This window comes from Theropithecus gelada, chromosome 7b (assembly GCF_003255815.1).
Source record: "Theropithecus gelada isolate Dixy chromosome 7b, Tgel_1.0, whole genome shotgun sequence".
NCBI classification, from domain to species: domain Eukaryota; kingdom Metazoa; phylum Chordata; class Mammalia; order Primates; family Cercopithecidae; genus Theropithecus; species Theropithecus gelada.
This window is the reverse complement of record NC_037675.1, coordinates 69,186,905-69,204,687: the sequence shown is the minus strand read 5'-3', so window position 1 is coordinate 69,204,687 and position 17,783 is coordinate 69,186,905. Positions and strand designations below refer to the sequence as shown.

At 43.8% G+C, this 17,783-nt stretch overlaps 1 protein-coding gene across 1 annotated transcript in view; it reads left to right on the top strand.

Moving 5' to 3' along the window:
- Positions 1-17,783, top strand: part of ZFYVE26 (zinc finger FYVE-type containing 26) — a 68,675-nt gene that overhangs the window by 4,324 nt on the left and 46,568 nt on the right. The window contains exons 4-14 of the mRNA XM_025392624.1: positions 3,027-3,116; positions 4,394-4,916; positions 5,611-5,741; positions 6,668-6,832; positions 6,981-7,069; positions 8,023-8,186; positions 10,351-10,554; positions 12,202-12,810; positions 13,068-13,151; positions 16,907-16,975; positions 17,387-17,538. Coding sequence (XP_025248409.1) covers positions 3,027-3,116; positions 4,394-4,916; positions 5,611-5,741; positions 6,668-6,832; positions 6,981-7,069; positions 8,023-8,186; positions 10,351-10,554; positions 12,202-12,810; positions 13,068-13,151; positions 16,907-16,975; positions 17,387-17,538 — 2,280 coding nt within the window. The remainder of the gene's footprint in view (positions 1-3,026; positions 3,117-4,393; positions 4,917-5,610; positions 5,742-6,667; positions 6,833-6,980; positions 7,070-8,022; positions 8,187-10,350; positions 10,555-12,201; positions 12,811-13,067; positions 13,152-16,906; positions 16,976-17,386; positions 17,539-17,783) is intronic.

The window sequence follows — 17,783 nt, the reverse complement described above, 5'->3', positions numbered from 1 at the left end:
GGAAACAGCTTCCATGTCCGCAGTATAGGACAGGTTAATAAACGGAAGTATATCTATATGTAAAATACTATACCACTATTCAAAAGTATTTGGCAAATGAGTTTTCACTAACATAGGGTGCTCATGGTCTGCTGTATAGGAAAAAAGGCAGTTTAGGAAAAAGTACATTTGGTATACATGCATAGAGATGTGCATAGCAAATGATCTGAATGAATGGCCTTAGACCACAGTTTTAATAATTGTTCTCGCTGGGCGCGGTGGCTCAAGCCTGTAATCCCAGCACTTTGGGAGGCCGAGACGGGCGGATCACGAGGTCAGGAGATCAAGACCATCCTGGCTAACACGGTGAAACCCCGTCTCTACTAAAAAATATAAAAAACTAGCCGGGCGAGGTGGCGGGCGCCTGTAGTCCCAGCTACTCGGGAGGCTGAGGCAGGAGAATGGCGTGAACCTGGGAGGCGGAGCTTGCAGTGAGCTGAGATCCGGCCACTGTACTCCAGCCTGGGCGACAGAGCAAGACTCCGTCTCAAAAAATAATAATAATAATAATAATTGTTCTCCTTCAGTGAGAATATATATAACATATATTTCATATGAAATATTATTTTTATATATATTATTCATATATATGTTATATATTTTTCATATGTATTACATATTTCATATATAATACATGTTATATATCATATTTCATATATGTTATATGTAAATTTCATGTCATATTATATATTTCATATGTAACTAAATATACAAATTAAATTTATAAAATTACAAAATTAAATATACAAATAAGCAAACTAACATATATGTTATATACATATTATATTGCACTCTAAAATATAACATATATTATATATATCTCTAAGATAAAACACTTTATCTTAGAGAAATAGCAGAAATAAGACTAACTGGACATATATATGTTCTATAGATATATAACATATTTTAGTTTACTTATTTGTATATTTAATTTTTCTACATTGAACATGCCTTGCTCTTACAGTAAGAAAATCTTGCTTAGAAATGCTGAGCAAATTCTTGCCTCTTTTAAGAAGATAAATGTTAGTCAGTTATGATCCTGAATATGTTTAAAGTAGTTTCAGCAGTAAAATAGGTATGAAATACTCAGTCTTTAGGATTCTAAATAAAATCTTAGCCAGACTATTAAGGGTCTGCTCTCCTAGACATCTTATCTATTCTTTTCTGTTAGTCTTCAGAAGCACTAATCCTCAGCTTCCCAGCATGAATTTTATCCACCAGCTTCCAATCACAGGCATTATATAAGCTTTCACATGGCCTTGATGCACATATTAGGGAAGTACATGGTTAGAAGAAATAAGATTTGGACCAAGAACATATTAGATCATGTTAGCCTCTGATGTGATGAATGGTACATGAATGGAGATAGTTAGGTCTTGTACTCTAAACTCTCCTCACGCACGTACACACACACACCTGCAGGTGTACACACACACACACACCCCCCCCTGCAGGTGTTCCTTGCCTTCCAATAAAACTCATCTTTGGGAAGCTTTAACCAGAAGCAAGATTGACAGATGTCTCATATTTAAGGTAGTGTTTCTCAGGATGAGTCTCAGACTCTTGTTATTTTTATTTGTGTCTGGAAAGGGGAGACTCCAATTTGAGTGTTAGGGACCAGGTGAAGGTAAGTTATTGTGAAACGAGCAGGCGCAGGAAGAGTCAGAGCCTTTCTCTCTATACATTAGACCTCTCTGATGGCACGTCTCATTAACACTGGGATCACCTTTTCCTTTTCGTTTGAAAAAACTGGGAAAAATGCTTCCTAATCATTTTACCTCTAGTAAAGATTATTTGTAAAAAATTTATAAATATGTGCCACAGTTTTGTTTGATTTGGAAATTAAATGTGTTGAGAATAAAATATGGCACACAGTACCTGCGAGGTACTGGCATATAGTAACTGGTCAATAAACATCGGATTTCTCCCCCTTTACTGTTCTTCTTTCACTGCTATGCAAAGGATAGTGAATGACAAAAACAGGGGTTTGGAACAAAAGAGGATCATGTGGGCCATACCCTCCCAGGCTTACCCACAACTGGGTGTTTTGAACACAGCAAGAGAGATCCTTGGGGAAAGACCTCAAGTGACAAAAAAAGGTGAATGAAATGAACAAACCTTGGAACTTAAGGCTGATCAGTGTAGGCTTTAAGTATGTTTTTAAGAGAGGTGTATGTCCAAGTTTAGCTATTTTTATTTATAAAGAATAGTATCTGTGCCGGGCATGGTGGCTCATGCCTGTAATCCCAGCACTTTGGAAGGCTGAGGCAGGCAGATCACAAGGTCAGGAGATCAAGACCATCCTGGCTAACACGGTGAAACCCTATCTCTACTGAAAATACACAAAATTAGCCAGGTGTGTTGACACGCGCCTGTGGTCCCAACTACTCCAGAGCCTGAGGCAGGCAAATTGCTTGAACCCAGGAGGCGGAGGTTGCAGTGAGCCAAGATCACACTCCAGCCTGGGTGACAGAGCAAGACTCTATCTCAAAAAAAAAAAGAAAAAAAAAAGAACAATATCTGAAAACATATCCAGAACTGTTGTGTTTAAAAATACTTGATCTTATAGAGGCCAGGCATGGTGGCTTACATCTGTAATCCCAGCACTTTGGGAGGCCTAAGTGAGTGGATCACTTGAGGTCAGGAGTTCCAGACCAGCTTGGCCAACATGGTGACACCCTGTCTCTACTAAAAATATAAAAATTAGCTGGACGTGGTGGTGCACACCTGTAATCCCAGCTACTTGGGAGACTGAGGCATGAAAATTGCTTGAACCTGGGAGGTGGAGGTTTCAGTAAGCTAAAATCATGCCACGGTACTCCAGCCTGGGCAACAGAGTAAGACTCTGTCTCAAAAAAAAAAAGTGCTTTATCTTAGAGAAATAGTAGAAATAAGACTAACTGGATAACTGGACAGAAATATTTAACTAAATTGGTTAACTAAAATATGTATCTCATCTCTATGCTTCCTTCTTATGATTCTTCTAGAAGTTACTCCCAGTTGTTTTCCGGAGAAAGCTTGAGTTTCTTTTATTGTCAGAAGACCTCCAAGGTGACATTCCAGAGAACATCCTCGAGGTGAGAGAGGGCCCTGGTGCCATCCGCCCAGCGTTGACAGTCACTCAAGCAGCTTAGCTTCCAGGGATCCAGAAGAGACAGGTCTCCAAGATGTTGCCTATACTTTGTTCTCAGGCAAGGCAACACTGAAGCTCCTTTGAGGAGAGTTTAGAGTTAGGGTAAACTTATATGATTTTAGAATTTTTGAGGTGGTTGTCCAGAAGTACCAAGTATAACTGGGAATTAAAGATTTATTAATAGATAGCAGGGAATATGGAGGGGACAAGGATAGAAAAGATTCATTGACTATCTTTTCTATAACAGGTTCACTGAATGTGTTAGAGTTAATTCTCATCACAACCTTCTGGGGGTAGATTCACATCAAGTCTTAGTTATATCATTATAACATGTATCAGTTACTACTTTAGTGCCTGAGATATGCTCTGAGGCCCGCTACTTATTTTCTTAATGACCCTGCCACCAGTTAATTAAAGACATAGTTACAGTAGGATTTAAGAGAGGGACTTTCACTTGTATTAGGTAAAGGACTCGTGGTCTTGCAGTCCATCTCTGAGGCAGTGAGTGAAGAGGCATCATTGAGCACCATCTACAGGCATGGTGCTCAAGTGTGGGAAGTAACCTACTTCTCACCCCCTTCTCTCCCTGTACCTTCACCCTGCAAACAGAGGATAGGCTCGAGAGGTTCTTGCTTTTAGGTGACTGAGGAAGAAGGACTAAAACACACACTATCATGTATTAAATCATATGGTACTAATTTTAAGTACATCGAAGCTATATGGGTTGGAGGTATTGGAGAAGGTTTTATGGAAGGATAAAGAATGGACTGAAAGCATGGCTAGGATTTAGATCAAGGGTTAAAAACTGACGTTCTTTTAAAAATTGAATGTAAATGCCTTTAGATGGGCATAATATCTTACCTGATCTGTGAGTTGGCAGACCTTGATTCACATCACCAGTACACATTTTGGAGACAGTGAGGTGGGACTAGCTTGAGCATGGAGGCCCTGGGCAATTGAGTTCATCTCTCCCAGCCTCCAACTCATTTATAAAATAGGAGTAAAAGTAGTATCTTCCTCTGAAGACTATTGTAAGGATTAATTTGATTTTTCTGTGTAAAGGGCCTTAGAATAGTGTCTAACATATAGTAACTACTATGTAAGTATTTGCTACTGCTACTATTATATAAGTAAACTGAAAAAGAGGAAAGCATGAAGGCACACAAGTGATACCATTCCAGGCATGCCCACCACCCATCCCTCTCTTCATCCTCTATTTAGGAGCTGTATGAGACCTTAACACAGGGTGCAGTAGGCCCCATGCCTGATGGAAATCCAAGGAGGGAGAGCTGTACTCCTCATCTCAGCTCCGAAGCTATCTCTGTGCTCTGGGATCTCCTGAGGCAATCTCCCCAGCCAGCACAGGCCCTGCTGGAGCTCCTGCTTGGGGAGGATGACGGCACTGGCTTCTGTCACTGGCCTCTGCAGAATGCACTGGTGGACCTCATTCGAAAGGCATTGAGGGCTTTGCAGGGCCCTGATTCAGTGCCCCCTGGGGTAGTCGATGCCATCTATGGAGCTCTGCGTACTCTGCGTTGCCCTGCAGAACCACTTGGGGTTGAGTTGCGTCTCCTGTGTGAGGAACTACTAGAGGCCTGCAGGACTGAGGGGAGTCCCCTGCGGGAGGAACGGCTGCTCAGCTGCCTGCTGCACAAGGCCAGCCGGGGCCTGGTGTCCCTGTATGGCCATACCTATGCAGAGAAGGTCACAGAAAAGCCACTGAGGGCTACAGCCTCGGGAAAAGGTATGTTCCCTTTGCTGCTGTTCCTTTAGTTTCAGTAATTCCAGTGTGCCCAGCCTTGCTGGAGGCTCTAGACTGGTGCCTTCCATGTGGCTCAGGACATCCAATGGGGGAGGCTAAGCAAAAATGGGTACGATGCTCTTTTGTAAAAGTACAGGCCTGGCATGGTGGCTCAGGCCTGTAATCCTAGTACTTTGGGAGGCCAAGGCAAGGAGGATCATGTGAGGCTAGGAGTTCAAGAAAAGCCTCTGCAACATAGTGAGTTCCCATCTCTACAAAAAAATTTTAGAAATTAGCTAGGCATGGTGGCCCACACCTGTGGTCTAAGCTACTCAGGAGGCTGAGGCAGGAAGATCACTGAGCCCAGGAAGTCGAGGCTGCGGTGAGCCGTGTTTGCACCACTGTATTCTAGCCTGCATGACAGAGTGAGACCCGATCTAAATAAATAAATAAATAAAGTACAGTTTTTCTAGTGTAAGATGGAGGTGTTGGGAGGAAAAAAATAAAGTAATAGCAATAGCAGGAAAGAGCTTTTCAGAAGCTCTCAAGAGAAGTAAAGATTCTTTAAGATAAAGTATGGAAAACCCAGTCTGTTTTTAAAAGAGCAAACTCTCACATCACTTGGTTGTTCAAATGGGCTCTAGCTTAGAAAAGAAGAGCTCTTGGTTTCCTGATAACCGTCTTATTTGATATTCAGTCTCACCGGATCATCTAGATCCTGAGCGGGCAATGCTAGCCCTGTTCTCCAATCCCAACCCAGCCCAGGCTTGGAAAGTGGCCTATTTCTACTGCCTGAGCAACAACAAACACTTCCTCGAGCAGATTCTGGTAAGTCAAGCTTAATTGTTCATCACAGAGGTACCCAGGGGTTCTCCCCAGACTTTTTCATTCCTCATTTCTCTCCCACTCATTTGGCCAACATAAAGCAGTCTAATTAGTGTTGAGTCATTTGGTTTTGTCCCTCCCACAGCCCCATGGGAAAGGAGACTCTGAGAATCAGTACCATTCATACTTACAGTTGCAGTCACTTTATGTCAGTCCTTTGGCAGAAACTAAAATGTATATGTGTGTGCTTTCTGGAGGATGCAAGAAAGAAAAGGCAGTGGCAACAATATGTTGCCTAGCTGACAGGAGAATTTAATTACTTTAATCTTTTCCTTCCAGATTGCAACTGAGCTTCAGTTTAATTCAGCAGATACTTATTAATCTCATCCTGTGTGCCATGTACTGTAATAGGAGCTGGAGTTACAACAGAAGTCAGTCTCTGCCTTCAAGGAACTCACAGTCTAGTGTTTTCATAAACATTTATCTTACTCAATTCACCACTTCTGTTTTTTTTGTTTTTGAGACAGAGTTTCCCTCTTCTTACCCAGGCTGGAGTAGAGTGGCGCAATCTCGACTCATTGCAACCTCTGCCTCCTGGGTTCAAGTGATTCTCCTGCCTCAACCTCCCGAGTATCTGCGATTACAGGCCTGTGCCACCATGCCGGCTAATTTTCTATTTTTAGTAGAGATGGGATTTCACCATGTTGGCCAGGCTGGTCTCGAACTCCTGACCTCAAGTGATCCACCTGCTTTGGCCTCCCAAAGTGCTGGGATTACAGGCATGAGCCACTGCACCCAGCCAACCACTCCTGTTATTGTCAGAAATCTCCCTGCTGTACTAAAATACTTCTTTCTCTAATGAGCAGTAAGCTGGAACCCATTCTGTCTCATCCACATAGCTGCCCATAACAGCTTTCTTTGACTTACAGGTAACAGCACTAACATTGTTGAAAGAAGAAGACTTCCCAAATCTTGGCTGCCTACTTGATAGAGAATTCAGGCCCCTTAGTTGCCTGCTCGTGCTCCTGGGCTGGACACACTGCCAGAGCCTAGAGTCAGCCAAGAGTCTGCTCCAGACCCTGCACAGGACCCAGGTAACTCTCACTCAGCACCCCAGGCTGCTCTGGAAGTGAGAACCTTGGGGCTTTGGGCTTGGGCCGAATGCAGAGCCCTAAAGTCAGTCATAATCTCTAACCCCAGGTGCCTGAGTCAGCATCTCTTTCTTCTCCTATATCAACATAGGACCCAGGCTGTGATGAGCTCCTCAGGGATGCCTGTGATGGGTTGTGGGCTCACCTGGAAGTCCTGGAGTGGTGCATACAGCAGAGCAGGTATGGCCCTGTGCAGGCAGCGCCTGCCCACCACAGGGCACAGCTGACCCTGTACTCTGCATGTGTGGTCATTTCAAGGAGTTTTCCACATAAAGGGTTTTGAGTTGGCAATGTTGACTAGCTACTAATAATTGTTCCAGCTGTTAAACCAAGAATGAAACACAAGTAATTATTACCTTTACCATGACCGTCAGGTCATAACTAGAGGATAATTTTAGGATGACAATAATAAAAACAACAATAGCTCACATTTCCAGTGCACTTACCATAAGCCAGGCATTGCTCTAAGCCCTTTACATGGATGGTTTCAATTATGCTTCACAGTAATCCGATGGGTAGATACCAATATTATATTCATTATAAAAGTTGGGCAACTGAAGCCCATACGTATAAAATAACTTGTCCAAAATCACACAGCTCATAATGTCATCCACATTCTTAGTCTTTTGTTATCCAGGATCACACTTTTATTCAACGAATGCTTATTGAACTGTGCATGAGGCCCTGTGTTTCTCTGGTAACTTAGCCTGGACCTAGGTTTCTATCTTGTTCTTCACCCACTTCACCAGCACTTTCTGAAGTACAGTGGGCAGAGGGGGAAGTAGCAAGGGGCTCTTACTCAAAGTAAAGCCAGAGAAACTTGTGTTCATTTGAAGCTAGAGAGGGTGTAGAAATTAGAAAATTCAATCTGTAGGACCTTTCTAGACTCTACTGACCTGAAAGGTCCTTTCTAGGCCCTTTCTAGACAACTAGAGCTGGTTTGATAGATGTACCTCCCTGAGGGTAAATAAATGTTATGCTCCATCCCAAACCAACAAAAATTTAGTTTGTAGGGAAGTGAAACCTGTGGCGTTATGGTCCAGAGAGGAAAAGCAAGAGGGAATGGAGATTGATCTTTCTTCGGGCAATAATATAAACTGCCTCTCTTCCATCGTTCCAACTTTCCCATTCAGCAACCCCATACCAAAGAGAGATCTGTTGTGTCATTTACACGGTGGAGACAGCCACTCAGTGCTCTACACTCTCCATCACCTTACAAACCTTCCAGCCCTCAGGGAGGAAGATGTTCTCAAGCTCTTACAGAAAGTGCCAGCCAAGGACCCCCAGCAAGAGCCTGGTGAGTTGAAATGGAATGACCTGGCCAGCATTTCCTCTTAGGACATTCCTGCACATTTCTTCCCGCATGAGATTTGTCCAGATGTGATTGCTGAGATCTTTCAAGAGGGTGGTGAGCAAGTCTCCTCTAAATGAGCACTGTTTGTCCTAATCAGATTATGAGAAAGAGATTCCTCTTCTTTCTTGGTGAAGTGTAGGGAATCCTGTGAGCATGGTCCTGCATTCGTTGTCCTTGTGGAACCATCACAGGACTACAGCGTCATTCCAGTGAAACGGAATTAGAAATTGCCCTCTGAATACAGAGCATTGTCAGACAGTGTTTATGCAAATTCTTAGTGGGTGGTGCACGCCTGTCTTATAAGCTTTCTGATAGCATATTTTGTGCCTTTTCTCCCATGTCCACTTCATACTCCATGTGACAGATCAGGAGGTTTAGAAGAAAGACTTGCCTGGGCCGAGCACAGTGGCTCACGCCTGTAATCCCAGCACTTTGGGAGGCTGAGGCTGGTGGATCACTTGAGGTCAGGAGTTCAAGACCAGCCTAGTGAACATGATGAAACCCCGTCTCTACCAAAAATATAAAAAATTAGCCAGGTGTGGTGGTGCACGCCTGTAATCCCAGCTACTCAGGAGTCTGAGGCAGGAGAATTGCTTGAACCAGGGAGGTGGAGGTTGCAGTGAGCCAAAATGGCGCCACTGCACTCCAGCCTGGGTGACAGAGGGAGACTCCATCCAAAAAAGAAAAAAGAAGAAGAAGAAGAAGAAGAGGAAGAAGAAGGACTTCTTGTCTGAAACAGGAACAAAGCCTTTTTTTAACCTAAGATCTTTGCTTAAATTCAAGACCCCATTAAAAAGCTCTCTCTTTTTCTTTAAGTTTTATCTTATTTCCCTCCTCTCTCAAATGAATTCTCACCATGGTTTTTTGTTCGTTTGTTTGTTTTTGAGAAAGGGTCTTGCTATGTTGCCCAGGCTAGTCTCGAACTCTTGGGCTCAAGTGATCTTCCTGTCTCAGCCTCCCCAGTAGGTGGGACTACAGGCACTTATCACTACACCCCATATAATTTTACCGTATTTTAATTGACTAATAATAATTGTATCTATTTTGGGAATATATATTGATGCATGTATACATTGTGGAATGTATACATTTCTTTTTGTTCTTAAGAAATATATCATTGTGGCCGGGCGCGGTGGCTCAAGCCTGTAATCCCAGCACTTTGGGAGGCCGAGGCGGGTGGATCACGAGGTCAGGAGATCGAGACCATCCTGGCTAACATGGTGAAACCCCGTCTCTACTAAAAATACAAAAAACTAGCCGGGCGTGGTGGCGGGCGCCTGTAATCCCAGCTACTCGGAGGCTGAGGCAGGAGAATGGCGTGAACCTGGGAGGCGGAGCTTGCAGTGAGCGGAGATCCCGCCACTGCACTCCAGCCTGGGTGACACAGAGCGAGACTCCGTCTCAAAAAAAAAAAAAAAAAAAAAAAAAAAGAAATATATCATTGTGTAGTCACAGTCTACCACACAGGTCAGAGACACTTACCTTTGAGAGACACAAACTTTCTTATATGGCAGTTGAGGTTTCGCAGCCTGGATGTTGCTTTACTTTTTGAAAGGACCTACTGCTAATTGCAGAACCAGTGTTATTACATTCCCTGTTTTTTTTTTCCTGGAAAGATAGACAGCTTGCTTAGCAGATTTCCTATAGGAATAGGAACTCTGCTTCTACATGTAAGTATACAGGCCTTCCAAAGAAATGCAGTATTTTAAATCTGATCCCTGGACCCACGGGGCACACTTGGAAAAGGCAAAAAAGGGCAATAATAAGGCTGCAACTAGGGTGAGGCAAGAGAGACCTTTAAGGTGCAAATTTTAAGGAGGCACTCACTGTCAGGTGTAAGACCTGGCCCTGGGCAATAATGCCATGTAGAAGTCATGAGATATGTAGAAGAGAGGTGAGTGGGGGAAAGGAAGTGCAGGAAACTGAAAATTGATACTGACTAGAGGGAAAGCCCTAGAAGTGACACAGATCAGACCGACAGAAAGGAGAGAGGGTAAGAACCTACAAGTGGACCTGTAAGTACGGCACAGCATCTCTTTGCTTCACCCATATTTGCAGCCTGAATGAATTAACTCTCAAGTTCAGCCTGTTTCTCTCTGTAATTCAGATGCAGTTGATGCTCCAGTCCCTGAGCACCTGAGCCAGTGTCAGAACCTGACACTCTACCAGGGCTTCTGTGCCATGAAGTATGCCATCTATGCCCTCTGTGTAAACTCACACCAGCACTCCCAGTGCCAGGACTGCAAAGACAGCCTCTCTGAGGACCTGACCTCAGCTGCAGAGCCAGCGAATGACTCTCTTTCCTCCCCAGGTACGGCACTTCCCTCCATCTCTGACATAAGCTGGTAACAACCTATGCCAGTGCGAGCTTTGTGTGTTTACCCTCTTCCATCAAGATTGGGAGTGAGGTGATGGCCTTGGTTTTATTTCACCCAGAGATAGAGTTTCATCCGTCTGTCAGCTTCTGAATCGAAGGGACATGGAAAAAGCAAGTGATTGCCTGTTTTAACAGAGTCTGATCTCCCAGTGTGGTGTTTTCCAAATGCTTTTTTTAAAAACTATATTTCACAGTAGGAATGGCATTTTACATCCTACTCCAGTTTGCACCTAGGTATATAATTTGTGTGTTTACATATGTATGTGTATATACGTGATCTACAAACCAAGTTTTAAAAACAATGCTTACTTCACAGAGCACACTCCTGATTATTTTTGTTTCCTGTTTCATCTTTTTAAATGTAGCCTTCTAAGGTGATTTCATAGGTCATAGCCTACAGTGTGAAAAGTACCAACCTAATGGTCCTATCCTCTCATTTTTCTTAATAATTTACAATTCCTTAACTTGTCTTCTGTGACTAGTGGTCAGTTTTCCCTCTCTCCTAGCTTTGGAATAGACCTTTACCTCTTAGCATGGTCATTTTTGCCTATTAAGGATTGGTTAAGAGATCTAGGTAGGCATGATCATCTCTTTTTTTCTTTTTTTGGAACGGAGTCTCGCTCTGTCGCCCAGGCTGGAGTGCAGTGGTGCGATCTCGGCTCACTGCAAGCTCCGCCTCCCGGGTTCAAGCCATTCTCCTGCCTCAGCCTCCTGAGTAGGTAGCACTACAGGTGTCCGCCACCACACCCGGCTAATTTTTTGTATTTTTAGTAGAGACGGGGTTTCACCATGTTAGCCAGGATGGTCTCGATGCTCGATGTCCTGACCTTGTGATCCACCCGCCTCGGCCTCCCAAAGTGCTGGGATTACAGGTGTGAGCCACTGCGCCCAGCCCACCATGATCACCTTTAGTGTAAAAATAAGTGGAAATAGAATTGAGGAGTAAAGTGTCTGCATGTCACCTTCATTCCTGGAACTGAAATATGGAGTCCTTATCAGGGATGAAGAACAATGTAATATTCACAAAGCAGATACAAAATAATGAGTTTTCAGTAAGCTGTACTTTTTTTTTTTCCTTTGAGACAGAGTCTCGCTCTGTCACCCAGGCTGGAGTGCAGTAGCATGATCTCGGCTCACTGCAACCTCCGCCTCCTGGGTTCAAGGGATTCTCCTGCCTCAGCCTGTTGAGTAGCTGGAATTATAGGCTCCCACCACCATGCCTGGCTAATTTTTGTATTTTAGTAGAGACAGCGTTTCACCAGGTGGCCAGGCTGGTGTCAAACTCCTGACCTCAGGTGATCCACCTGCCTCAGCCTCCCAAAGTGCTGGGATTACAGGCATGAGCCACTGCCCATGGCCAGCTGTACTTTTGAAATAGCAAAATCTTTCTGCAAATCATGACGAGACATCCTAAGAAGTCTGTCTTATTCTTCTCACTGTAACCTCAGTTCCCTTATAATTAAAAAATAAATAAATGAGCTAAAGTTGTGAGAATGTTTGACTCTAGGAGGTAGTGTTTCTAATGTTTGCATTCTCTGTCTTCTCTTTCTCTGGCCTCGTCTCTTGTACATGTTTTTGTAGGTGCTGCAAATCTCTTCTCAACTTACCTGGCCAGGTGTCAACAGTATCTGTGCAGTATTCCTGACTCTTTGTGCCTGGAGCTTCTGGAAAACATCTTCTCATTGCTTCTCATCACCTCTGCTGATCTTCACCCAGAGCCTCACTTGCCTGAGGACTATGCTGAGGATGATGACATTGAGGGGAAGAGCCCTTCAGATTTGAGGTCCCCATCAGAGAGCCCTCAGCACATAGCACATCCTGAAAGGAAGTCAGAGCGGGGTTCCCTGGGAGTCCCAAAGACCCTTGCTTATACAATGCCAAGCTGTGTGAAGGCAGAGTCAAAAGACAGTTACCCAGGGCCTCATAGGCACAGCTTTTTGGACTTAAAACACTTTACTAGTGGTATCAGTGGATTTCTGGCTGATGAATTTGCAATAGGGGCCTTCCTCAGGCTTCTCCAAGAACAACTGGATGAGATCAGTAGCCGCATTCCCCCTGAGAAGCCAAAGCAAGAAGGTCAGAGCTGCTCAGGAAGCAGAGATGGACTGCAGAGTCGCCTGCATCGACTTTCCAAGGTTGTCTCTGAAGCCCAGTGGAGATACAAAGTGGTAACAAGCAACCATCGTTCAGGTGAGAGGAGGGTGGAACTGGTGGAACCAGAAGGTGGGGAGGGAGAAAGATCATGGGAATATGGGAGAGAGCTAGAAGTACATGGAAGTCACCCCGTAACTCAGGGCATATCATCACCATGGCAACCAGTGTAGAACACTGGGTTATGCTCCGTGTCTCAGAGCCCAGTGCAAACCTTCCCCCACCTGTTATGCCAAGAGGGGGCCAAATCAAAGTTGATCACTCTCCTGTGTGTCCTATTGGATTTGCTCTTTCAGAGGAGCAACCTTCCCGAAGATACCGGCCTGCCACACGGCACCCCAGTGTCCGCCGGGGTCGTCGGACAAGAAGGAGCCAGGCAGGTAATCTGAAGAGCTCATTCCCATGCATTAGGCAAGTGGTGTAATGCTACTTGTCTAATACTCTTTAAGAAACAGCACATGGGCCGGGCGCGGTGGCTCAAGCCTGTAATCCCAGCACTTTGGGAGGCCGAGACGGGCGGATCACAAGGTCAGGAGATCGAGACCATCCTGGCTAACACGGTGAAACCCCGTCTCTACTAAAAAATACAAAAAACTAGCCGGGCGCAGTGGCGGGCGCCTGTAGTCCCAGCTACTCGGAGGCTGAGGCAGGAGAATGGCGTGAACCCGGGAGGCGGAGCTTGCAGTGAGCTGAGATCCGGCCACTGCACTCCAGCCTGGGCGGCAGAGCGAGACTCCGTCTCAAAAAAAAAAAAAAAAAAAAAAAAAAAAAAAAGAAACAGCACATGGTCAAAGACAACAAAAGTGTTGTAAAATTATCCTCTTCCCACTCCCTCAAGGTAACCCTTGTTAATAGTTTCCTGTGTATCCTTCCAGAAATTTTCCATGCAATATAAACTTGTATACCCTTTTATATATACACATGCATTATACTATATATTGAGAACTGCAGCTTGCTTTTTTCGTTTATATCCTATTATATATACAGATGTATTGTACTATAAATTGAGAACTTTTTTCACTTATCATTTTAAATAGTGCTTAGTATTCCATTGTCAAAAACACCCTGTTCATGTACATTTAAGTCTCCAGTTGTTTACTATTATAAACAGTGCTGTAGTAAACAACCTTATACATTTCTGTGCATACTTGTGTAAATATAGGATGAGCTCCTAGCAGCAGAATTACTAGATGTATGTGGATATAAAATATAGATAGATATTACCCAGTTGCCTTAAAAATAAGATAGACCAATATGTATTTCTTTTTTTCTGTAAGAGTTAATACTAAGTATTCATTGTATGCCAGATGCTGCTCTACATTCCTTATATTTGTAATTGTTCACTTATTTAATCCTCACAATACTATGAAGTAGGTCTTATTATTTTTCCCCTTTTATTTTTATTTCCTGTTTTGTTTTGTTTTGTTTTGTTTTTTGAGATGGAGTCTCACTCTGTTGCCCAGGCTAGAGTGCAGTGGTGCGATCTCAGCTCAATGCAGCCTCCACCTCCTGGGTTCAAGCGATTCTTGTGCCTCAACCTCCTGAGTAACTGGGATTACAGGTGCGCGCTGCCACGGCCGGCTAATGTTTGTATTTTTAGTAGAGACAGGATTCTGCCATGTTGGCCAGGCTGATCTTGAACTCGTGACCTGAAGTGATCTGCCCGTCTAGGCCTCCCAAAGTGCTGGAATTACAGGCATGAGTCACTGGGCCCGGCCTCCCTTTTATTTTTAGTTGGCATGTAATAATTGTACATATTTAAGGGATACACAGTGATATTTCAATATGTTTATAAAATGTGTAATGATCAAATTGGAGTAATATCTATCACCTCAAACATTTGTCATTTTTTTGTATTGTGAACATTCAAAATCCTTTATTCGGCCGAGCATAGTGGCTCACACCTGTAATCCCAGCATTCTGGGAGGCTGAGGCAGATGGATCACTTGAGGCAAGGGGTTCAAGACCAGCCTGGCTAACATAGTGAAACCCTGTCTCTACTAAAAATATGAAAGTTAGCTGGGTGTGGTGGTGGGCGCCCAGCTCGGGAGGCTGAGGCATGAGAATCACTTAAACCTGGGAGGCAGAGGTTGCAGTGAGCTGAGATTGTGTCACGGCACTCCAGCCTGGGTGACAGAGTGAGACTCCATGTCAAAAAAATAAAAAAAACTTTCTTCTAGCTTTTTGAGAATATATAATAGATTATAGTTAACCATATTCATCCTGCAGTGCTACAGAACAGCAGAACTGATCCCTCCTATCTAGCTCTGATTTTATATTCATTAATCACCCTCTCCCCATCCTTCTCTCCCTCCTATTATTTATAGTTCTGTAAGCTATATGTGGTTGCCTATTTGCACATACTCTCATCAGTCAGTAGTAGATTTTTTAAAACCTTCCCCAGTATACTTAATATCATAATGATGTTTCATTGCTTTAGTAGTATTTTTTTAGTTTTGAGATTGAATATCTTTTCATATATTTATTGGCTGTTTGTATTTTTCTGTAAACTGCCTAATGTCTAAGGTCCATTTTTCCTTAGGAATCTCTTTCATGTTGAATTGTAGAAAGCTCTTTATACATTAAGGAAAATATTTTCTCATCATGTGCTATTATTTTTTCTCTATTTTGCCTTTTGATTCCACTTATGGACTTTTCTTAGAGAAGTTAATATAGGCACATTATGCAGGAGTATTAAATTTTTAGAGAATCAAGTTTTCATTATGGCTTTTGGTGTTGATCTTTTAAAAATTAAAAGGAATTCATGAGGATTTCCCATGGGCTAAACAGTACTAGGTGTCTTGAGGGAGGTAAATGAGGCACAAGCTAGGCTTTTGACTTCAAACAATTTGTAATGTACCTGCTTAGACATTATACATGGAAAGTTTAAAGTGACCTGAGGCCCTGCTTGAAAACAGAAGAAATGTCTTAAAACAGGGTATCAGCATGACCTGCAGATGTAAGGGCAACAGATTTCATAAAGTAGTTGACTCTTGAACCAAGCTCCAGAGAATGAGTAGGCTCTAGCTAAGTGGCAACATGAAAGGTGAACATACTGGGTGGGGTGGAGGATGCCATGAGATAAACCTTGAAGGTTGAGTTGCTAAGTCCCTTAAGCTGCTACATTAATTGGTTTGGGTCAGAAGGCAGAGTTTGCATCCACTTGACCCATTCAGTACAAGAATGCACAATCCATCATCTCTTTTCTACAGCTGTTCCTTCTAACGGGCTTCCAAACAGTGAACTGAGGGGCCTTCCTTGCATGAGGCTGAGACAGCCCCTCGAATGAGCACACTAAGAAATAGTGAGCCTCTGTTAGAAAGCTCTAGCACATTAAGAAGCCTGGTGTTGAGAAGAGAAGAAGCTTTTTCTCTGAGACTTTGAATATCATGGTCCGTGGCCAGCCAGGTCTTAGACTTTGGTTCCCTACATTTTTTTAAAAATAGAGATAGGGTCTTGCTCTGTTGCCCAGGCTGAATTGCAGTGGCACAATCATAGCTCGCTGTGACTTTGAACTCCTGGGCTCACACAATCCTTCCTGCCGCAGCCCCATGAGTAGCTGGGACTACAGATGCATGGCCCCTTGCCCAACTAATTTGTTTCTAATTTTTTGTGTAGACAGGGTCTTGCAGTGTTGCCCAGGCTGGTCTGAAACTCCTGACCTCAAGCTATCCTGCTACAATGGCCTCCCAGGGTGCTGGGATTACAGGTGTAAGCCACCACACCTAGCCAGTCGTCTGCCTTTTCAAGTGTGAAGATACCTTTTTCTATGTCGGGAAATATTGTGTCCCTACTACTTCCTGGTCATAACAGTTGTGCTTTTATTTTTTCAGAATACTGCCAGTGCTTACTGAGCAGGTGCTGATCACTGACCCCTAAAAATAACTTGAAAGTTCCTGGGGCTCTGAGACCCACAGGTTGGGAACCACTGGTATAGGCTACTGCCCAGGTGAACCCTGTTGTCATATTCAGCCCACCCTTTGCCTTTGGTCTGTAGGAGTTGTGTTTTGCTGTAGAAGGAGCAGCAGGTGTCATAGTTACTCATTGTCCTCTGTCTCTAACTCCACTTCACACTTCCTACTCTGTAAGGAGCTGATGACTGACTTCTTCCCAATCTTCTTCCCAATACCCGTAGATGGCCGAGACAGAGGTTCCAACCCATCCCTGGAAAGTACAAGTAGTGAGCCGAGCACAAGTACATCAGGTATGCAGATTTCCACCGGTTGCCAACTTTGAGCAGCTTTGCCCTGGTATAGAATTGCCACACACCATGGTGTAAAGCCGGGATTGAGCAGTCAAGGTTGTTATTCAAGGTTGGCAGATGGCCAGATTTTAGCTGGGAGAAGGGAAAGGACTGTTTCATTCTCAATTTAGTTATCCAGCAACAGGGAGAAATAGAGATAAATACTCAAAGAAGGTAGTTGGCACTTAACATCTTGTATTCAAAGATGGTAGCCTAGGTTTGCCCTTCATTTGAGGAAAAATTAAGACCTATTTACAGACCTTTTACAGAAGGACTTTGAGGAGATAAAAGTTTGGTGGTAGGTGGCAGCAATATAGCATTTCTTCAATTCCTCTTGCTTCTCTGGCCCCACGCATTCTTGTGTCCCAACAGAGGGAAGTCTGAGTGCCGCGTCTGGGCGGAATGAGCCGGACAGCAGATTGCACCCCCATCCTCAAAGTTCACTCATCCCCATGATGTTCTCCCCACCTGAGTCACTGCTGGCATCCTGCATCCTTCGCGGAAACTTTGCAGAAGCCCATCAGGTAACGGGAGCCTAGGCCATACCTTTTCAGCCCCTGAACAACTTAGCATCAGGTAAGGCTCAGAGCATGTGCAACCAGAGCCACCTGGGAGCACTCAGGGGTCCACATCAAGCAGAAGCAGCAGAAGCAGCAGAAGCAGGAGGGGGTTTCCATGTGCCCAGGCCCAGTCTTCAGCAGGGCGGATTGAAAGATACTGAATTGTTTGTGGTTCTTAACATAGCAGTGTTTTAAAAAGGTAAAAGAAA